Source organism: Etheostoma cragini, chromosome 4, assembly GCF_013103735.1.
Source record: "Etheostoma cragini isolate CJK2018 chromosome 4, CSU_Ecrag_1.0, whole genome shotgun sequence".
Classification (NCBI taxonomy): Eukaryota; Metazoa; Chordata; class Actinopteri; order Perciformes; family Percidae; genus Etheostoma; species Etheostoma cragini.
This window is the reverse complement of record NC_048410.1, coordinates 20,850,473-20,874,838: the sequence shown is the minus strand read 5'-3', so window position 1 is coordinate 20,874,838 and position 24,366 is coordinate 20,850,473. Positions and strand designations below refer to the sequence as shown.

The following is a 24,366-nucleotide window of genomic DNA, read 5'->3' as shown; positions in this document are numbered from 1 at the left end:
AGCTGAGACCAGTGAAGACAAAGAAGAGAGTGTGCCACTGTCAAAGAAAGGCTGTCTGACACACTGAAAGTACATAGCAGCAGCCTACTGACATGGCGTTTTACATCATCCAGGCTCAGCACAGCTCCCCGGTCATTGTTGGTGGGGCCTTTGTGTTTCTTCTTGGCGCATCGGCACAGCTTATACTTGATCACCTGAAAATAGGCGAGAACACCTATTACCAACCTTTTGGGATAAAAAGTACTCAAAAAACTATATATATATATATTTAAACTGTATATATATGAAAAATCTTTTCATAGTTAAAGGCCACATGCTTTGGTGTGTTAAAGGATTAGGCAAAGTGAAGTTCAATAGAGATTGACTTTATGCATCTATAAATATGTGTCCTCCTCCAACCTGCACGTGAGCAGGTGCTGCACAAAGGATTTCTGCATTGTTGGTAGAAGGAAAGGCATAGAGGAAGCATGCAACACAGAGTTGCTCTAATGAGAACGGACAGAAACATCCTGACTAATCTAAAATATAATACATACAAAATGTTAATGTATTCAGCGTTGCTTGTGCTGTGTTGCGTGTGTGTGTGTGTGTGTGTTGCACAGAGATGGGCTGCTGGGTTGTTAGGGACACAGTGTTCGTCACGCTCACTAAAACACGTCCTTGTGTGGACAGTAAAAATGTAAAATTGTGTGAAGAACTCCATTTTGTGAGCAGGTAATTCCAATAATACTGGATAAATACACTTTTCCATAAACAATACATTACACTGGATGTGAGTAAGAGGCTCCGGATGCTGATGGGAGATATTTTACCTCATACAGATAGTCAAAGAGTTCCAGAATAGTGAGGATGCTGGCTCCGATGAAGAGACCCATCTGACCTCCAATATCACCTGAAAAGACAAACAAGAAAGCACAAATTGTACTTTTAAATAAAACAGAGAGGACGTCCATCTCTTTTCATTCACATGAAACAGCTTTGAAACATACTTTTCATCTTTTTAAGGTCTTAAAGGTGAGAAATGTGACAGAAAACAATGATGTGTAAAAGTAAAAAAAAGAAAAGCCTTGATAGATTAAAGAGACTGTCTTCTGGGACCCGAACACCTATTATAAAAATGCAAGCGCTTGCGTTACTGTCACTTTGGATAAAAGGCATCCGTCATGTTGCATTCTGCATATTATCAATTCCGATGAAAATATGTGACAGCCAGTTACTCACCCAGAAGGCCTGCCAATTCATAGGCTTTCTTTTGTTCAATGGTTTCGTAGTTCAGTGCTTCAAAGAAGATATCCAGAACCATAATGTTATCACTGTAAACACAGAGAAAAGCACATAGTCTTAAGTCACATATTCAAATGTTTCAGTTTTGTATTTTATACACTTTTTTATCAGTTTCCTCAGGCGGAGAAGATGATTGGTGAGTCTGCCACTTCCTGCTGATAACAGAGCAGATGCATCGAGTTGAGCAAATATCCTGCTGTCAGTAGCTAATTTCCCCTTGGTGGGTCTGGTCGTTGAGGAAAACAATAGAAATAATGACAGCTGTTTGATTTCATGCTGTGTTCATTTAAAAAATGCAGGACTTCAGCAGAAAGAAAAATAGTGAGGGTGATTTTAAAGGCCAAGCAGCAAAGCAGACTGCAGTTCTGATTCTTGAACTACTGACTTCACACCCACTGGAGTTGCGATCAAAACCATAACTCAAATTTGTAGTTTCTGTTTAAATGTAAGTCAAGACAAGTGAGGATCTGTCAATCTTAAAGGAAACTCTGGTAAAGCTAAGAGCTAAGGTAAAATGCAAATTACAGCTGATATCGTAGAGATGGAGATGTACTATTACAGAACGAGCGTGTGGGAGGGGAGATATATTCCAGGTCCTGCAGTTATACTGCAAAAACCTTTCTCATGGCACATAACATGTAACAGTTATCATAGACTTTGGTTGTTGTCTGAGGAGTTCATATGTAGGCCAGTCAACCTTTTTTTTTACATACACCCACAGCCCTGTCAAGCCCTGTTTTGACCTGGTAATTAAAATCCGACCTGAGTGATTGATATACAATTGGACAACTCTAATTTACAGGGGAAAATGCTCTCAGGACGTTTTGAGGATGCATCCACATTCGGAGGTGGTCTGGGCAACATGTGGCTACATATGGTATCATTCTTACAGCAGTGTGTACACCTAAGAGTCCTCAGAGCTGAACACATAGACTCTTGTAAAAACATTTTCCTCCCGCACAGATCCCGTCAATCCAGTAGACATCATTATGTCATCACACAGACAGACTGTGGCCAGCATTTTGTCATTAACGTTAGTCATCATCGCACATTTTTAATGTATGTATGTGAGAGTAACAACTGACATTTATGCACACACTCACATACAACCAGCCTGTATGCAAACAGAAATGATTGTTTATTTGCATAAAGAGCAGGGAAGTGGTCGCTTAGGACACATTTGGAGAAACCTTCTACTGCCAGGTGGGAACACACTTACCTAGAGCTGTCCACTTGTCAGATTGGATTTTAATACCAGGTCAAAACAGGCCGTCAGGTGATCTAAGGGTTTTTTCTTCTTTCTTTTTTGGGTGTATCTCCTGATTTGCAAGGCCCACCTGTTTGCTAGCTGAGGTGCTAGCCTGCAGTTTGAATGCTTGATTGTCAGGTGTTGTCCTTGAGTAACCTGCAATATATCTGCTCAAAGCTTTTTTGTGACCAACTGTATATCCGTTCAAAGCTGTGGTTAAACAGCCAACAAAGGTTTCTCTCTCTCTCTCTCTCTCTCTCTCTCTCTCTCTCTCTCTCTCGCTGTGTTAGTGGTTCCCAGTTGAAAGACAGTCCACTGTCACAGACTTCAGTTTCACACCACTAAACACTGTGCAGCCCAGATTCCAGAGCACTCCCGGCTAATGCTGATCAGACTGACATTGCTTGGAAATATGGCCAGTCAAGACATGAACTAGATGGACTCACAGCTATCTGCGGGGTATTAAATAAAAAGTTTCAGAAGGAAGAAGTGAAAGGTTTTTGACTACATGTGGTGTAATTATCTTGTCCTTAACAGATCTGCCCGGAATGATAGATGAAAGATTCAACTATTATTGCACCATCTCCTCATTCATTGAACTACTTTGGATCTTTTTTATTAGATTTGGCAAAGAAACAGAACATACTTGGCTGATTAATCAAGTCAAGCTGTGATGTAAGCTCTTCATTCAATTTCCTCACCTCCGTGGAAGAAAACAAGTTAACAGGTCACAGCATCTACTGTTAGCAAGTTGCTAAACATTTCAATGATGATGCAATCTTGTATCAAGACATTTCCAGTGCAGAAAGGGGATGAAGGAGTGCTTGTACCTGTTACTCTTAACATCTTATAATTAGAGGCGGGATCTGCACCTTGCTCCAGAAGTCAAAATCTGAATTTCCGAGTATAGGGGGTAGGCGCTGTCGGACAGGATGGCTTCAGCCTTCCTCCTACCTGTCTGCTAAACAGGTCAGGTAGCACATACTCTGTTGTACACCAAAGATCCAGCTGCTCACTTTCATTATACTGGATAGTGCCTTTTTGGCCTTGATGCTGAGGTTCCCGTTCCAGCAGATTCAAGAAAAAGTTAAAACCCATTCAGACTAATAAGTGACATGTTCTGTCTGTCTGTCCTTGTTACAGCTGCTTTTACATGAATCCCTCTGCTGATTTGACAGAGAATCACTGATAAGTTCAAGATGTGTTTAGGTCTATCTATCTAATCTATCTATCTATCTATCTATCTATCTATCTATCTATCTATATATCTATCTATCCAAGATAATTATCTCATCAATTACGCGGATCAAGGTTACAGTAATAGTATGGCATTTTTAATTAGTTTTTTAGTTTTCATTTTTTAACAGCATGTGTTTTATGGTTTTAAATACATGGTTGGAGAAGGGCCAGTTTAGTTTAGTTTTGGTTTGGACATAGGAGACATCTTGTGCTCATCATTGGATAAATACAGTACAACATAAGAAGGTAACTTACGATATGTACTGCTCTGTCTTGTTGAATTTCTTGGCGAGGTACTTGGCTGATGCTTTGCTTGGTATCTTGACAAAGGACATCTCTTTACCGTAGCGCGTCATGTTGCACGGTGTTTCGCACACACAGTAGTCATTGTCTCTCTCAACAAGAAAGTCTGAAAAATAGATTAAGCAGAAAGAGAATGTAAGAGATTGAAACAGAGACGACACTAAGGCAGATAGATTTATTGTTACCCCAAGATGACAAACGTTATACCAGCAGAATGAAAGGCATCAAACTTGTGAAAAGATGTCACATGGCGACATCAGCACTAAAGGGACCCATTGCAGAAATATAAACACGTCGAAAGAGTCAGTGACAAAGCGGCAGACAGAGACCAAGATGTGAAAAAGCCAGAAATTGACAACAAGCAACAGACATGAAAGACCTGAAAGGTATCAGTTGATAGCGAGACAGGGGAGTGTGAAAAGGAGAGCCGCAGCACCAGGCCTGTTTTACTATTTGAGAATAGCCACCATCGGGCTTAACGCACACTATTTTCTGTTATCAGCGGGGGCTCTGAACAGTGGGATATAGACATTGAAGAGTGTACACACACACACACACACACACACACACACACACACACACACACACACACATACACACACACACACACACACACACACACACAGTCGTGTCTGCCTATCCTTGTGGGAACCAGTCTTTGACATAAAGCATTCCCTAGCACCTTACCCTAACCTTAACCATCAAACCTAAATGCCTAACCTTATCCCTCACCCTAACCCTAACCATAACCTAACTCTAACCCTACTCCTAAAACCAAGTCTTATTCCTCAAAAAGCCCTTTAACGTTATGGGGACCAGCATTTTGTCCCCACAAAGCTGTTAGGTCCCCATAAGTATACTGTATTCACAGTTTTTGGTCCCCACTAATGTAGCTAAACCTGGCCCACACACACACACACACACACTGGGTCTTCTGCTTACCCAAGGCAGGATCTGCACACTCCTTGTACTGCTCCGGGGTGCAGTATGGGGCATCTCCTGAGGACAGGAAGTAGAAACACAATGTTCTCAATGTGAACAGGAAGGAAGGGAACAACAGGGTTTTCAAAGAAGCACAAAGGACGACAAGATCTGAGCTTATAAATAACTTTGTCTCAGACTGTCATTTCGGTCCTTATCACAACAGGATATTCCTCACAAATGTGATCACATCTCGTAATTGATTTTATTAACTTTCGCTGCCTATCGTCACCACTTTCAGTCTGTGTCACCCTCTCTATCTTTGTCTCTAGTGGCAGTTGAGCCATCCCTCTCCCTCATCACAGGGAAAAAGACATGTCTTAGATGTAGAGGAACAAATTTCACAGCTGCAATTATTCACTTCATTTTGCTTCATACACTCTTTAAAAATCACTCTCACGACAGCGAGATAGCACAGATGAATAGGAGCAGAGCATTTTAGCTGGGGAGTTCTCTGGAGACTCACATTAATCAACTGCACAATCACTATAAGATAGCAGCTAATCCTGATTACAACACAGAAGGATTGTCTGGCTCTCTGTGGTTGTTCAAACACAGAGCTGAAAGTGACCCTGATTGAAGAGAGACATTAACAATTATTGGATAGGTGAGTGCAGGTTAACGGAGACCAAATTCGAATGTTTCCTCTGTGCCAAACCCCTTTTCAATTGGCCTTCTGAGATGACACACTGTGATTAAATGTAGAAGCTAGACAGCAAATGCCAGCTGTAATCACTGCACAAACACAAAGTGAAAATAGTTGAGTTTTCCGAATCACTGGAGTGTGAAAGTATCTGATGCATCTGCAGTTGCTGGCAAATAGCTGTTTGTTTTATAAGAATAGCTTTTGTCACCAGGATTTCAAATGAAAGCACTTCCGACAACATCAACAGGCACTGCACCATCTTAATCTTCATGAATAAATGTAGATATATAGCTTTTGTATCCAGCAATGAGATGCTGTTCTGGTTCCTACCTGGCATGTGGACCATCCTGCAGTTGCAGTTCTCCACCAGGTATCGTGTCTCACAGTCAATCCGGCAGGCCGTGATGCTGTAGGTGTTGAAGAAGTCTGAGTCCATCGGTGTGGCCTTGCAGTCCCCCCACGGTGGAGGCAGGTACGTCAGCTGTAGAGACAGAAGCAACAGTGCAGAACCACTTTAGTTATAGAGCATATTGTCTGTTGAACATTTCTTGTGCTCTGTTAATACAATCTTCATACCTTGTACTTTCTGTCAATATATCTATATTAGAAGCCGGTAGAAATTTAATGTATTTGGCAGAGATAATGAATCTCGTTCTTACTCTATGGTGAATACATGTGTTTACTGGTGTTTATTGTGGGAGCTTCTCTCCTACGCGTCTTCTATTTTCAGTGTCGCCAGTGCTTCCATTGTACTGCCCACTCTTCATGCAAGAACTGAATGGTATCAGCTGTGCAGTACAGCTGTGATGTTGAAGTCTACACTAAAAAGCAAACTGCACATGTCCGTGCGCTCCCAGAAGTGCAAACTAGTCATCTAGGGAAGCACAAACGGGCTTTTATCCAATGTGTGTTACCATATTACTTCTAATTCACAAATGTGCATTTTCTATCACTCTTGTGCAATATGTGCAACAAAATATATATTTTATATAGACATGTAGATGTCTCTGTTCTTCCTCCCTACCATCCTCTGACCTCTGTATACCCTCGATGTCTAACACATGGTCTTCTGGGAATCCTTTGCAGTGCCATTTCAGCGTGTATTACATTTTTTGGTACGGTTTGCACAACCACTTACACAACACAGTGAGTGCACCAATATAAACCTTTACCAATATTTAGAATTTTCATCGTTTACATTTATTTTTTCCATTTTCCGTCAAAACCCCAGTGGTATTTAGTTAACTATGGAGCAATAAAGACAAAAAAAACAAGTTCTAACCAAACAAATGTTAACATTTGAGAAGCTGATGCAAGTGTATTTTTATATCACTTAAAACAATGAATATGATCAACTAATTGAATAATTCTTCAATGACTGTCTCAGCTCTTCATGTGGAAATAAAACCTTTGAATCTTCAAGATTGTGCCAACTGGTGGACTAAAGGGAGGGGTGCAGAGGGCCAACTGCCCTTGTTTCCCCTATGCTTGAAAAAAACAACAACCCTGCAGCAAAAGTGCCATCTTGGATGCCGCGATGGCAGATAAAACACAACGAAGTGTCTGCCAGGCTGGCCTTTCAGTAGAGAAATTGAGATGGGTCTCGTTAAACTGAGAAAACATGATGCAGGGCCATATAGGCTACCCTACATGCAGAAAAACCTTCTGCTCGGTGGTGCCCGACCACATGCACCTGTTACCCTTTTTATTTTACAAAGAGCTGGCTGACAAAATACAATGACACTATACAATATAGAGGCAAGAATTGAACAAGCATGAACATAATAAAAACCTACAGTACATAATAACATGTGTATAGTCTGTAATGCGAGTGATTGGAAACAGATGTTTGTCAGTGAAAGGTTTGGGCCACTTTTAAATGCAGTTTGAAATACAGTTGCAGCTTAAAACTCAGATTTTTCTTTTTCTTTTATGTATTACTATTTCACTCTTTTTTAACTGCTCAGACACATGCCAGTGGGTTTACTGCCATGTTCACACAGCTTTCTTGTTTGTAAAAAAAAAAAAAAAAAAAAGATAATCTCTCTCAACAACGTTCCAAAACTTGTCGGGTTTTCTGTGTTTCAGAGTGACAGACTTGTTCTCTTGCTGATCCAACTGATTTCAATGACTGTTCCCACCTGCCGGGCCCTGTGGACTAAGACGACAAGACCGTTCTTGCACTTATCATTACACATCTCATTCTCTGTACATAAAGATACACTTTATATCGGTGTAAAGGCACCACAGTGGTTTACTTCTTAGCTTTTTTGTGGAATGTGCATTTTTTGTTTGGGTTTCCTGTGGGTTTTCGGACGGTTTCCTCCCGCAGTTTAAAAACATGGGTTCATTGGATACTCAAAACTGTAATAAATGATCATAACGACTAACGCATCGAGTGTTGTCTTTAATTCAATTCTTTCTCTCAGCATCTGTCCCTCCTCTTTGCAGGTCTCTTTGGTACAAAAGTGTTTAGTTTTCTTTCTTTTTATAAAATAGCAAATGGTAACATGGAGTAAGACAGATAAGATAGGGGTCCATTTAAATAGCATGTAAATGGAAAACCAACTAATTATCAACAAAAACTAATCTAGTCTAAGTCAGAAAACTAGCACAGTCATAACACTTAAAAAATAATAAAGAAACATCATTATTTCCTAATTCTTTTGAGATGGAATAATGTTGAACATATTACTTGACCACTGGAGAGATCACAACTCTATAGGCGCTACTACTCCCTGGCCTCTATCGACAGGGCATCTAAGCATTATGGAATCAAAATGATAGGAAAGAATTGAACCAATGAACAGAAAATAACTAAGTAAACATGTATAGAAAAATTGGGACGTATAAAGTAGGACAAATTAAAAAATATATACATCCAACTCCAAAATAAGTCCCAATAAGTCTTGTTTTACATAACTTTGTATCATAGTATTGATGTAGAAAAAAGTAAACTGAAATCACTCAGACAGAGTTCTTTTTGAAATGTAAATATATGAATATATTAGCCTTATGCATTTAAATTACAGCTGTCCTAAAAGAGAACAAACTTTGATGCATTAAATAAAGTGTGAAGCTATAAAACAGCCCCTGTGTGTTTCTGTCTCATCGGTTCGAACAGTGCATCACTGAGTGCTCACACAGCAATAAATTAAAGGCCACTGTTATGATTTAGGGGCCTGCTTTTGACAATTTGTACTGAAGTACAAGAGGCAACCGCGTGTGTCGCACACTGGATTTGGTTACTAATAACCCAAGACGATGTTCAACATGCACATACCGAGTTCACACACACACACACACAAACACACACACACACACACACACACACACTGTACCGATCACTCAAGTAAAGCCGATAGCTCAGACTAAAATCTAATCAGGAGTTTATCATGATTCCCATGATTTCCTTCCAATTTTCACATGAAGGACTTTTCACAAAGTCAAAGAGAACAGAAAAACAATCAGAGTTGGGTAATATGTGGTTATCAGTAAACGGTGCTTGTGTATTTATTTACCTCATCACGTAGTCTAGACCTATTGGAAGAGCTATGTGACTGGGTAATGGCTCTCTAAGCTCAGAGTTCTGCTCTTTCAATTTCTTTGCATTTTAAAAAGCTCTACTCAGCCATCCCAAATCACCTTGGGGTAACATTACTTTCTATTGGTTAAACATCTGAAAAAGTTGAATTCAAAAGTGTGGACAACAAAAGTGAAACTGGTGTAAGAAATTTCAGGACATGTTAGCATGCTGTATAACAACCATGATGAAAAAACAAATCATGCTAAGATTGTGACCTCAATTCCTCCTTTTTTCAGCTGAGCGAGAGAGCGCAAAAAAAAGGGTGAGAGGAAGAAAAAGAGGAAAGCCAAGAGTCAGCAAGACTCTGCGGACAGAAACAGTGGAGAAAGGGGGAACAAACGTTCTGTTCTTTTTGCTTTTTAAGTAGGGAGAAATTGCAGATTTTTCTTTTGTGAGATCATGGTGAGTGACAGTTTGGCTGGCAGAAAAGACCCCGACAGTTTTACACTACAGGACTGCAGAAAGAGGCAGTTGAATGAATGTGCGCAAACTGCATTAGATTAATGAAGAATGAGCCTGCCAGCCAATGAAATAAATAAATATAGAGAGAGAGAACGAGACGGGGGATCGTTAGAGAGAGGGATCATATTAGAGGAATTATAATAACTGTTGCAGAGGAAAAAAGTGACGGAGCTAGGGAGAAATCAAGAAAAACAAAGAGGGACAGTTTCCTGCAGACGCGACATTGGCAGCATGCAAAATCCTGCTGCAGACAGCCGACACTGGAACACTCACTGGTAGTGTGGACGTGGAAGGACTGAGATCACTCCCATATTTGTCTCTTCTCTCCACCATTCATTATGCATGGTTTTGTAGCGTATTAGGGGCCAGATTATATGATTTGTCTGGCTGTATGCTCGCCATCATACCCGCAGAATTATTTACAGTTTAAAAAAAAACTTACATTCACTTGGTTTCACTGAGGCAAACAGACGTCCACAAGATGACTGGGGGAAGTTTGTGGTTCTATAATATTTGTTTGAACTATAAAATGGCCCAAAATCTCCAAAGGTTCAGCAAACATGAACACTCCCTTCAATTGCACTGTGGGATTGCTAAACATGCAGCAGCGTTCAATTTCCAATAAAAAACAGCCTTTTCAACCAAAAGAGTAACTGTCCTTAAAATTGTCACATTATTGATAGGCCTGTCTGAAGCACACTTTTGGCCTTCTGTGTGAAACCCGAGATTGATTCCCAGCCAAAATGATGTTTTTAACCTCCTTTGTGTGAAGGCAGAAAAGCAGTTGCCCTTCAAAACACAGCATAGTGCGGAGAGTGCAGTGCTTACCATGTGGGATGCCTCATTTGAACACCCAAGGGTCCAGCAAAAGCCTTCAAAACGGCTGCCGACAAATAAGTTACTCTCGAGGGTAGCTCAATCACTGAGGCACAAACACAGTGTAACCTAGCGATTGTGAACACCCAGATTAAGGAAACATTTTGTTGACCCAAATGGGGAAGAACTCCTGTACAAGTAAAGTCCTGCATTCAAAATCAAAGTAAGTAAATAAAAGTACAGAAGGATTATAAACAAAATGTACTTCAAAATTAGAACTAATCATTCTGCAAAATCTACTTAGACTAATTATGATTAAAGTATATTATTACATTGGTAATAGTGATGCAATAATATGTAAGCAGCATTTTACTGTTTTAGCTGAGGTACAGCAAGGTTTAACTATAGTCCACTGGTTCCAAATCCTAGTCTTAAAGTAACTACAGCTGTCAGACAAATGTAGTAGAGTAAAAAGTAGACAATATTTGTCTCTGAAATGAATTAGAGACATAAAGTAGCATTAAATGAAAATACTGAAGTAAAGTACAAGCATTTAATTCTCCACGGTATCATGACTTTAGATAAACAGACAAAGATCATTAGGTTAATGTTTGGAAATTGTAGTAACAGAGGAAAGAACATGAATCATGCAGTCTGTGTGTGGACCAGAAGGTTTAAAATCTGTGTAGACCAGACAGATGGGTGATACATGTCAGTGGTTTCAACAGGAGCCACCCTTTAAGATTACAGAGAGTCATTTGATTCAAAAGTCGTATACAAATATGCCTTAGTGGAGCTTCAAAAACATTCAGACTGTGTCTCATTTGCCTTGACATCCTTAAATACATAGAGAGGGTTTTTTGATACCAAACAGATTGTGCTCACGGTTTGAATTTCAAATCACTGAGATGCTGACTGGGCTGTGACTGTTCTGTAAAGCTCTCAGTCTGCTGGGAGTGACAGGAGCAGAAAGGGGGAGAGCTATTAGAAGTGCCTCAGATGCAGCAGAAAGATCCTCCAGATGGTTGAGGATCGAGGGGAGTATGCAGGAGAGCGTGAGTGGTACTAGGACACAGACCAGGGCTTGATCAACCTTAGCAGGGTGACCTGGGCCACCCAGGATGTCTGAGGTTGAAAGCCCAGAAACACCCACAATGATCCCAGGATACATAACTGATTATATTAGCCACTTTGTGAATTGATGTATGTTCACCCTAGATGATAGAGACGTAGATCACCGTAGGTGGTTGCATGACAATTTTCTCATTAAATTCTAAGTGTCCATGTAAACAAACATCTGGGACAGAGAAGCAATCCAATTTGAAGATGTTAGAGTGAAAATTGAATTTCAAAATGAAATACTTTTGCCTATTGCAAAACTGACAGCAACATCAAAACCTAAGCAGGCTAAAGCAGGATATATTAAAGAGAAAATTTAGCTGTGACAATAAAAACAGAAATAAGCCAGGAAAGTCATATTTGTACTACTAGCTACACTGACTTACATACATACATACATTAACTTTAAAGACTAGAAAATGTGTGATTTTGTATAACTATCAGCACTTGAGAGATACTACCAGCATTTCTATTAAGGTCATTATTCACGGAAAGCTACATATACAAACAGTCTAGGCAGTTTGTATTGTCAAGATCTGACTCAAAGCCATTAGAATGCTTGGCCCTATAATATAATATATTATGTCTTTTCATGGCTATGCATATGACACACAACTTTATGCCTCTGTAAAGTCAGGAACCCTATAAAAAAATCAAGCATGAACATTGGACATTGTATCTTTATGTATCTACCTATGACAGAAAATAAGGAAAAGCATAATAGGTTCCCTTTAAGAAATTTTGACGATTTCAAGTTTTACTCATTGTCTCAGTCCATGCTCTTGCTACAAAACTCTGCTAGCAGTCCCGTGATTTAGTTCAAAACTAACAGAGACATATGTTGTCAGGGTCCCCAAACTCTGAAACCGCTTTCTTGTTTGTCTTCCTACCACAGTTACTTCCTTCAAATAGAGTAAATAGTAAATACTTAAATTTTTTAAAATTACCCTTTCTGCAATAATTGGATTTCTTGCCATGTCACTTTTAACCATTTAAACACTGTATTCTATTCTATTAATGTCTAGGTCTTTTTTGCTTTTGTAAAGCCCCTTGCAACATTGTTTTGAAAAGAAAAACGCTATACAAATAAAGGATATTATCATCATTGTTAAAGAATAACTAAAACCCAGTTTTTCCATAGACTGTAAGAATAATGGACAAAGCATTAGTGACGTTATCCATTGGTTAGAGGACGCCAGGGGGGCATTTTAAATAGAGTTGGCATTTCGGCTGTCGCCATCTTGATATTGTAGATTCAGAAGGGACCATTTATGAAAAGAGGGCAGAGCTGAGTCGGATGACGCAGCTAAGCCAGTGTTGTGTGTAGTTTCAATGGCGTTGTGACACTACAGAGGAAAAGTCTGTGATTTTCAACTGGGTGATGCAATTATAGAGCAAAGTTTCGCTGGCGGGTAAACGGGGACCTCAGGGCACTGGTGCCGTTAATCTGCATCTATGGCAGTACACAGACATAGCTGCTCAACACGACACAGACAACACGGCATCAGGCACCAGATCAGCCAATAACAAAATTCAATAGCAACAGCCGGGTTTCAAGCAGTAGAAGGCGGTCGCTATGCATATTTATAACACAATATGTAGAATCCAAATACTTTGCACTAAAATGCCAAGATTTGGACCTTGAATGGATCAACAAAACTATTCAATAAATGTATACATTAGTCAGCTGAAAAAGTGGTGTGGGGGTTAAGTAACTCTTTAAAACTGATGGGCTCATTTTATGTTACTGTTTGATTTACAGACACATAACTCTCAGAATTGAATTAAAAGGCTAATATCAACATCCCTGAAAAAATTTGCTGAGATATATTCATGTAGTTTCTGTATTTCATTTCTTTCAACTTTATCAAGACGTACCCGTTGTTCTTGACAGGAGACAAAAGTCTGAAACCCTGGCGCCACTCCAAAGCCCAGCTGGTCTATGAATGGCGGCTCGTCCTGGGTGTGGATCTGAACTTTGATACCTGCTTCAAACGACGTCTCGTCTGTTGACAAGAAGAAGTTAGGACATTTACAACAGGGATGATGATTTGTATGCACACATTGGTCTGCATAATCTACCCAGCAGCAGTTGTTATTAATCAAATGAAGAAAAGCTTTGCAGCAGTGGGACATCTTCAGCCACTGAGTAAAAAACAAGCTGGAAAACAAAATCTGAAAAAAAAAACATGACAAATTAAAAACCATCATTAATGTGTAGTCTTATTTGAGCTGGAATGCTCAATTTGTAAAATCTATGGACTTCAAGGGATGACAATCACAATTAACAATAGCTGGAATGAGGAGTGAAAGGACAAAGAAGATGGACTTCCTAAGTAAAGCAGTTGATGATGAATACATGCCCCATAGGAGTCTTATTTACTGCGGGGGGAAATGTGAAAGTGAATGGATAAATTAATAAATAAATGATGATGAGGATAAAAGGAAAATCCATACAGCTGAAAGCTTCCTTGGATACAGCACTCTGCTGTTTAGACTTTAACTGAAGCAGATGGGCCTCTTTGATACTGAGATCAGGGGAGCATTACAATGACATGGTGACTCAAACTTATACTTGCAAACATATTTCTATCATATTTCTCAGAGACCTGGAACTGGTTATCATGGCGATGGCAGGCTGGAATCAAGAGATTTAGTTCCTTTGAGTGTTGGCTCGGGGATAAAGTAGGATGTCTGCTTCCTGCCGCATTTCCTCTCCGCTTGTCACTCTATATCGTCCTCTAAGTGCCAGACTTTCTCACTATTTTCAATTAAAGGGCTCCGGGATGCGGCTGGAATTCAGCATTAGAGCTTTGGCAAAGAGCGGCTTTAACTCGTACACATTGCTTTTCTGAGAATGGAAACAAAGCCATCTTCTGCTGCTGCCAAGACTAATGCTTAAAGGGCTTGGTGCAGCAAAATATACATAGAGCACAAGCTCCTACTAGCAAAAGCACATGTCATTCTTTAAGTCATGACCATCTGTCATCATTGTGCTATCGAATAATGAAATTTGGGTTGAACATTGGAACAAAAAATGAAAAACTTTATAAAGTCCAGCTTTCTGAAAGTTATTTCACTGTCTATGCTTTGTTATGAACAACTTTTAGGTGTACAACAATGACACAGAAAGTATAGAAAAACCTGGAGACATAATGTACTGTTGCTATGGTTTTAACAAGAAAATCCCAAGCTGATTAGTAATAGACTACGGATATATATTTTATCAAACCACATCATCAAACCTGCACACCCACATTTTCTTGGATTTCTCTTTGGTTGCCACTGTGGCCTCACAGTATGAAGGGTTTGAAATTGACACTACTAGCTGTGTTGCTTCTTTGAGGATTTAGCGTGTTCTCCCCGTGTCTGTCTGGGTTTCCTATAAATGCTGCTGCTGTTTCCTCATACACTTCAAAGGCATATTAAAAACTCTAAATTGCCTATATGTGTGAAAGTAAGTCTCTATGTGACTAACACGCTCATAACTGGAGACCTGTTCAGGGAGTAACTTTCTTCTCACATAATGCATTCTCAGATTTTATTCCAGCCCCATGCCACCCTGAAGGAGATAAGTGGGTATAAAAAATGGATGGAATACTCAGCTTCTTGTTTAGAATTGGGGCCTCATTTATCAACCATGTATACACAGGTTTTTGTGCTTAAACGATGCATGCCCCTATTTCTACACACACCATCTGACTTATTATTTTGTTGTTCTTGTGCTTAAGGATATGTATACATTTAGAACCACTTCTGACCAGGAAAACCAACAAACCCTTAGTGGTACACACAAATTAAAGACACATCAATTCTAAAGTCAACCACGGCATAATCGATGGGTCGTAAACAATTGTTCCTAAAGATATTTCTATTTAAAAAAAGTAATCTCTTCTTTCATAGGGAAACTATGCCTTTATGAGCTCTATTTCCACTGGTTTCTCTATTACTTTATCACTGAGCATCTCCAAAGTTATATAAAACAGAGGCTGTGTTAACGAAATTCATCCGTAAAACAACGTAATTGGTAATACATTTTGGTACCGTTGATTTTAAAAGTTTTAGCTAAGATAGATACATTTTCTGTTGTGCTGAAACTGTTAAAAAGTACATTGTTAATGTTGTAAAAAATAAAGAGCAAATTTGAAATCCATGAATTACAATGAAGTGTTACTGTCCAATGTCCTTTGTCAATCAGCTGTCCCAATATTGTATGTTTATAAATTTATCTTTGGACACCCACCTGTGGAGTTGTCAAATAAGACAGTTTGGTTTTGCCTACTTAATGTTTTAGCAACGTAATGAGAGGTTAGTAAAAACAGGTGCAACATTAACGAATTGAGTAGCCGCGTCCCTCGCGGTCTCACTGCATTTGCTCGTAGTAAGCACTTGTAACCACTGAAGTGTGTAAATAGAACACAAAACTAGCAATACCTATTAAATGAGACTTATGTTGAAAAATACTTTCTTGTTTGCCAATTTTGACCACAACAGGTAACTCTACACAAAAGACTTTCGGAAGGGAAGTGTTTACCATATTTGGCATTCTGGAGGTGTTTCTGTATGTATGTCCCTGCACATGACCCAACAGTTCGTTATGGGACCTATCTTGCACCCGGCGCCGTGCAGCGCGAAGCCCAACACGAGCGTTTTTGCTAGTTTAAGACTGACGCAGTTGTCAATTTCCATCCACTTCCAATTTACATCGTTTAAATAGCAAATGCACCTTCGCCTATCTGTGCACCAGTGGGCAAGCTGGTCTCACAGGGAGGTACGTTCAGGTTTATTTTTGGTGTATTGCTATCTCAAGGCAGCGGAAAATGCGTAAACTACAGCACATAAACATGCAAAATATTAAAAATAAAATATAACAATGTGAAATAGTATTATGGAGTTTAGGCGGCAGAGTGCTCGTGCCATATATGATCTGCTCGTGCTTTCACTTCAAGCGCAACCAGGTCAGTTTCTTCTCCTGAAAATCTAGCCTTCCTTCCAAAGTACAAATGCGCCTCGCTTTTAAAGGTCATAGGAAATGACATTCTGAGTGGTTTATTTGGCCCAAAACAAACCTATGATTAATTAAGACACTAAGCACAGCCCTTTTGAACCATGCACCTGGCACATAGACCCTTTTTTCCGCTGTTAAACTGGCAAAAATGGATTTGTACACGCCCTAAACGCTCCTGTGTCATGTGCTTCACTCGGTGCGTTTAGATTGTTAAAATAGGGCCCTATGTCTCCATAGTTGAATAGGTTAAATTCATCATTGGTCATTGTGTAAAGTTGTGCGTGTACATGTTTGACTAACAATTTTCTTGTACTAAGGGACAGTTCCAATGCACACATCCAGAAAGGGCATGCTATGATAAATGACGCCCCATGTCTTTTTGAACAAACTAGCACATTATGCATTGCACGGCATCCAGCCAGATTAAACAAACAGGTACTAAATTAACTAAATTATGTTAAAATTAAACTAATCGATAGCCAATCTGCATCATTTTGACATTATTGACGAAACCTGCAAACCAATCCCCTTAAAAAACTTATCATAATAGATATGAGATAATATAGAAAAATAAAAAAATAAAAAGTCTGTGATTGTGTAAGTGCTGTAGCTACTGCAGCCTTAGGTTTCTAACGCACACTCATTTGTAGAAGACTTTAATCATTTAATAATCTTACATAAAGAGCGTGATATATGAATATCTTTAAATCATTTAGGCTTGGACTAGATGCAGCGTTGTATTTAAATATTACAGTCACAGCATTGTGCTTCATGTTTAATGATGATCATGTACAGAGTGTTTTTGTGACCACACGGAGCTGTCTCTTTACATTCAGTGCCCGGGGCATATAAAATATTGATCCAAACACACAGCAGCATATGCAGCTGCATTAAAATCAACGTTTCTGGGCTCCCAAGGAGACTTGACTGTGTTGATGAAGGGTCAACCCTGAATGGAAGAGGCTGTAGCCACCATTGATTCTATATCTGGCACATGGTTGGGCTCTTGTTTGATTCATGTGGACCTGAAGGCTGAATGACAAGTGATACAATTGCATTGCAATGAAACCTTTCAATCAATATCCAGCTGTCTTTATACAGATAAGTGGACCCAGCGGCTGCATTTCAAATTATCAGAGCGTTTATTGTTCAGGATCGTCCCTCCTAATTAATGAAAGGGAAGAGAGTATTAAAGAGATTTTAATATTTCAGGTGCAATTCCTGATTCCATTTTCTGCAGATAAAACAAATCATAAGCATTTGGTCTATAAAATGCCCATGTTCACTATACTAAATGGATTTAAGGTTTCAGAATTAAATCAGAAGTGCTTGCAATGAGTGTAATACAGCCTAGTCACGCCTCTGTCTCAGGGATTGAAGTGGAATCCCAGTGAAAGTGTTTTCCCCCTTTGAGATTTCTTAGAGCACCACTACTGAAAAATACTACTTTGGTGTTTAATTGATTTAAATAAATCCCCTTTTTTAAACTCTTTTTAAGTCCCTGCTTAAGGGCAACCATAAACACCTATTTTGTGGTGTTAACTGTGGACTTCAGCACTGGAAATGTGGTGTTTCATGTGTTGTAACAACCAGGTAAGCTTACCAGTCTCTCCCCATACAGGCAAGTATTCATCCTGCTGGATATCCAACATCAGTTCCAGGCCGTTGCCCATCCCACCTTTCATCGTCAGCATTAGGGGTCGTCCATCTTGGCCTGAATTAAAGGTGTAGCACTTCCCATAGCGTGTAAATATCTGAAATACACACAGAGAAAAATACGTGAATCTTAGTGATAAATGATTACGACTAGATGACAGAAGAGAAAGACATAATTTAGGCTGCATCTCATTTTGCAGCTGTATGTGTTAAAATGTGGAGATAAATGCAGTGCAGAGCAGGGGACAGAGGCAGCTAAAAATCACCTACAGTAACCTGTTGTTGTTAAGTTGTCAACCGCAGACCCCAGAGGTCTTAGTGCTGAGATGCTGTTGACAAACTGAGCGCCTACCCCTCCAAGTGCTGCATGGTACAGTATGTGGTTGAGTGAATATGACATGACTTTTACATCAGAGAGGGATATCCTCACACATAACAACTGCTGGCATCAAAGTAAATCAAGCAAAAAGTGATTGAAGTTCTTCTGAGAACTTCACATACAGACAGTTAACAATTACGATAATGCAAAGATTTATGTTTTTAAATAAGGAGAGATGATTATCATTGGAGCTGAAACATTGACTGATCGACAAGTTGGATAACAGAAAATTAAACAGCAACTACTATAAAAATTATTTCATTGTCATATATGACAGTAAACTGAATATCTTAGTTTTAGACTGTAAAACAAGTAATTTGAAATTACCACCTTGGGCTGTGGGAAATATTACTATATATACTATGTGTATATATATGTATGTATGTATGTATGTATGTATGTATACCTGCACTCAGAATACATGCCAGAAGAATGTTCTGTCTCATTAATGGATTAGGCAGATACTGCACAGTGGTACTGGAGGGCTACTAAAGAGTGCAGCAGAACGCTGTGATCTATTGGCAAAGACATGATTGCCAGTGAACTAATGGATGTGTAATTGAATCATAGACATTAGGAATTGGAAAGCCATGGCCAGGATCCAAAATAAATTGTTTCCTTTACTTTGTTGTCAAACCGCATGATTGGGAACCGTGTATCAAAGCATCCTACCTCACAATTAACTTATTATTAACCTTCAACATTTTGACATTCACATGAGGAAATGTAATAGGAAGTGGAGGAGGGGTTTGTAGAGAAGAAATGACAATAGCAGCAGAAAAGTAATAACTAAAATATTGTAAGTCTCCTCCTATTCGTCCTCCACTCTTTGTCTAAATATTGTCCTCACAACATACAACAGAGATAAGGCTTTATTGTGAGATAGCGGGACAAAGAACTTCATCAAAACACCGATAGCTCGCACAAAAGGCTTCTTTTTTAATTAAACAAAATTGCCTACACTAAAAAAATAAAATACCCAAAAATGTTGCTTTACTGTATTTCCTGTGAATGCATTGTGCGGACCTTGGGAACACATAGGGAGGTGTTGATGGTGACTTATGAGTCAGACCTTAGCACTTCCCTTCAATTACTCACAGTCATGTCTCATAAAGGAAAAGTTATCATAATGTTAAACCTGTTCAGTAAGGTGTGTAGGAAAGAATGGAGTGGGAATCACAATGAATGGCCTCCCATGGTGTGGTTATATGGGAGCTTTTAAGACACAAAATAGTGAAATGTAATAAAAGACTTTCTGATATTTGAACACAATATGAGATCTGACCTTTTAAGTAGGTTAGTGGCAAAACCGGGTAAAAAAGAAAAAAGAAAAGGCTGCAACACCCGCCTATGTGCAATGACTCCAGAGCAGGATACAGACGTCAATAAAAATGCCCCTGAATACATCTTAGCCCTGGAGTCGTCTCGGACCATAATCAGATCTCTTTGGAATATAAGATGGGAAATCTTACAATATCAAGGCACTACTTGCATCAGCTGCGCAAAATATCTGATGATAAGAATGTGCAAAACCTGCAGAAAAAAAAAGTCTCTGAGACTGTAATATGCATAGATTTTCCCCATGAGATCCTGCCACAGCCAAACAAGCCACATGTTACATAACAATCTTAATTCAACCAATTTGTTAAGACAATTTCTTTCCATGCTTCTAGCCGTTTACAATGACTATGGGAGACAAGTTTGAACATTCAGAGCCCCTTTACTGCTGACACTAAAAAAAGAAAAGCATTTGGCAGACACATATCAAGAAAACAGTGATAAGATTGTAAGTGATTGTGTGGCAGTGTGCGTTCTCAGCAAGTGCCCGAGCATGCACACACATTTGTATGAGAATATGAATGATCATGCTCACATGGAGTGTGTACAGTCTACAGTACTTTTGTTCGTGTACAGTCGCCCCTTGCTTACGCTTTGTGTGTATGTGTTGATAATGTGGTGATTGACTACAGGGAGGCCTGTAGTCAGAGTTGCTGTGGTAACAAGGATATTGTGCTGGCGCCATTATGTGAGGAGCGGCGGCAGTGGGTGCCGGTGGTGACCTTGGGGAGACAGGATCTTCATTGTGTTCTACCACTTTGAGGTTTACACTCAGTCTCTCAACATGTTTCTTTATGTCTGTCAATCGAACAGCCTCTCTATCTTATTCAATGTTGTTGCTGGTGTTTGTGCATATATATATTATACATATATAATTTCCCCAATAATATATCCTAACAACTTGGCAGGAGGTATTTTGGAAAAGTACAACCTTTACCGGAGGCAGAAGCCTCATTATTGCAAAAATACAAATGAAAGACTCTAAATTAAGAAGTTCTATATTATGTGGAGCAATCAGGGCGGTATGAAATAACTCTACACACATTGAAACATTTACAACTTGTTGGTTTTTACCTCGTTGCTCAAAATACATTTAGTGTTGGGGGTGAGCAAATGTTTGTGATGCCTAAGCAGCTTTTCTGAGAAGATATATTTTTGGTTCTCATGCTGCTCCACACAGAGCCTACATTGCATATAAAATGAGAACCACGGTATCTTCTGAACTTGAAAACACAGGAATGAACTACTTAAACCGATCTCACCTATGGGAAAAAATGCTGAGAGAGACATCATCCTCTCTCGTTCTCGCAGGGTGTAGAAATGTCACCGGCTCTCTCTTCGATAAATAATTCACAGAGAGACAGCCTGAGACAGTTGAGGTGGCCCTCGGCTATCCTTCACACGACAATGTGACAAGGATGCACAAGCTGTTCCCTAAAGTTGCCAGGGAACCACTTTCCCTCTCCATTGATTTCAAAACAGCACTGAACACGAAGGTGCAATGTGTTGTGACAGCTACAAACACAGATACCTAAGAAGGATTGTCTGGGTTGTACTTGGCACTGAATCAACAGAGATAACAATTTAGGATAGTATTTGCTTATGTTCTCACTGTGTTATATGTAATTAATAGATAATAAAGTGCGGAAACTTACTGTTCTAGGGCATCCCCTTTCTGTCAGTGTACTTTATCCATATGGGAAGGGAGTGCTCACATCTTACACTATAATACATTCCAATACAACATAAGCACAAACAAAACAATAGCACAGATTTGAACGTCTATATAATAGGAGGTTATTCAGTTCAACTGTTACTACACTTTCAGACTGGAGGTGTGAGTTAAATATTCAGATAGAGAGATCTGAAAGCTTACTGAGTTTCTCAGTCAAAAAAGTCAAAGGAGTCACACTTGTTAAATAAAATGTGTATGGTTGCGTTGCTGTATGGACTTACAATGATAATGCTGCTGGTAGATAAAATAGTATTAGTGGAATGTTTCCTCATGTATTATATGCCTTATATATAAATATTTGTATGTGCAGTGTGAAAGTGGTCACCTGTGGCTATAAACCTCACAGAGTATCAATTGACCCTGTACTTCACAGTTCTACAGAGTTATTTTTAGTGTCTTTTAGCTCATTGTTTTGTCAACTTTACGGTTATAGTTCACTCTCACTGCTCTCATCAGCATCGTTTTCGGACAGAGCAGGCAGCTGTTTTCAGTAAAAAAAACTCACTGCACACTACCAACTAATTGGTAAGAAGTAAGACTAAGACTGACAGTAATATAGACTGACACTTTAGCTGGTGAACATAGCAAAGCATTTAGCAGCAAAAGAGCCACATATTTCCCTCAAGAAAAAAACTGAGCTAAGAGTGAATATTGCACAGAACTTGATGAGGTGGTCAGAGAAACAAAAACATGACTTCAAATGAACACAATTGTTGAACACAAATTCTGTGTCTGTTGGATGTGTAACAGGCAACTGTTGCTAATAAGTTCACCTGCCAACTTCATAAGGTGATATGTAAATATTGTGTTTGCAGCTTGTAGTGCGGCCCCCAAATGGACAAAACATTTGCACGTTTAAGCAACTTTGCAAATTCTCCATTTCAGAGGAAGCTCCCAACACCACAAGTTCAGTTACTGTTTAAAATGGTTGAAACTTCTTAGATTACACCTTATTGCAGCCCTTCTGTAAACATTAAACGTACTGCAGCATTGAGAGTCTGGTCAGTTATTTATATTTTTTAACAAGGCTAACTCAAAGTTTTTCTCTTTTTATTTCATCCCCAAATCTACAAAGAAAAGCATCACTGATTATCCAGAGAGGGATTATAAAGTATAAAAACACGTTCAGTTAGACTTTCCTGTAAGATTCAAGAGCAGGAAGCTCTCAATCAATAGGGTGCACGGGGGGGACAGAGGCTGATTGCATGTCATGTATGGATTTTGTAACTGAAATCAATGTTTGAGTGACAAGAGAACTGCCTAATGGGAATTAAACATGTATGTTGTTGAATTAAAGATAAAAAAGGATGGAACAGCTGCATGGAGGGAAGGATGGGTTGATGATGCCAGTGGACCAAAATGTTAGTGTTTCAAGAGAGACCCAGCAACATGGGGTCTTCCTGCCCAAACGTCAATACATCCTAAAACCTATTGTATGTAGACAGGCTAGCTTTCAATGGTCACACCTCACATCTCAAGTGGGACTGATTCTATTGGCCTGACTCATGCTCGACAGCTTCCGGTGGCCGCCCTGGAGCGAGCAGAGCATTACCGATTATCCATGCACAAGCATGTATCCCCAAAACTCAGAGCTCGGCATTATGCTTATCTCTGAAATAGGTTGTTGTTGCTTGGTCCTTGCACAGCATGATGCATTCCTAAAGATGTTGGTAGGAAGACGTGTGCTTGACTGTGATAACTTGTTTTGTAGTTCCAGATGCATTATACATTTGTGAATAAAAAGGAAAAGCATCTGCTTGATGGATTATTTGGGGGATGTGGTTTGATGACACAGAGAGTAAGGGCCACCACCAAGGCAAGCAGATTCAACTGATAAATTACCCTCAAAACAACAAGCCTGTTCCAAACAGCAAAAGCTGATTCCCCAACATCAAACAGTGTATCAAACACTAGACAAAAACCTACTTAACTGAAAACAGATCTGGGTAATGAGGTGGGAAAGAGAGAGGAATGCTGGCTTTCACATTGTTCACGCAATGATGGAGCGTAGAGGCCAGCACTAACTGTTTTCCATCACAGTGTCGGGGAGAGTTGTAAAGCCTTGCTAAATGAATCAAAAGTCTTCATTAGAGGCAGATTGGTCTATTGCGAGCATAGGCTTCTACACACATTGATCCAGCAGTGATGGACGACAGGTGACGGACCCGTTTAAGACATATGGCAAACGCAGAAGACTGCAACTCCAATGAAATTATGCAACTTTTGATATTGTTTGTTCTGGAATTAACAATCATAACTTTACAGAAGGTTTATGTCTGTGGGGTGAAACAGTGAGACAAAATCAGAGAGGGACTAAATGAGAGATAGAGAGACAAAAAAGAACAAAGAACAGATGCTTTTAAAAATAATCACTTTAAAATGCTAGTCAATCAGTCAGTTAAGTAGAGCAACAGGAATACTGCAGCAATATTATAAATATGTATTTTGAGCTGAAATCCAATTATGTAAGATACATGAACTCAGTATGAAGTGCAAAACAGCATAATATTATTATTAATTATAGGGGCATTTATTTGGCGTGTGCTTAAGTAGTAAAACGAGAGA

At 39.3% G+C, this 24,366-nt stretch overlaps 1 protein-coding gene across 3 annotated transcripts in view; it reads right to left on the bottom strand.

Annotated features, from left to right (window-relative positions):
- asic1b (acid-sensing (proton-gated) ion channel 1b) overlaps positions 1 to 24,366 on the bottom strand; it is a 160,823-nt gene that overhangs the window by 1,097 nt on the left and 135,360 nt on the right. For all 3 annotated transcript variants that reach the window (XM_034869617.1, XM_034869615.1, XM_034869616.1), the window contains 8 exons: positions 18,297 to 18,447; positions 13,564 to 13,691; positions 6,033 to 6,183; positions 5,018 to 5,074; positions 4,028 to 4,181; positions 1,222 to 1,313; positions 813 to 892; positions 93 to 194 (listed from right to left, as the gene is read on the bottom strand). In XM_034869617.1, the coding sequence (XP_034725508.1) occupies positions 93 to 194; positions 813 to 892; positions 1,222 to 1,313; positions 4,028 to 4,181; positions 5,018 to 5,074; positions 6,033 to 6,183; positions 13,564 to 13,691; positions 18,297 to 18,447 (915 nt within the window). The remainder of the gene's footprint in view (positions 1 to 92; positions 195 to 812; positions 893 to 1,221; positions 1,314 to 4,027; positions 4,182 to 5,017; positions 5,075 to 6,032; positions 6,184 to 13,563; positions 13,692 to 18,296; positions 18,448 to 24,366) is intronic.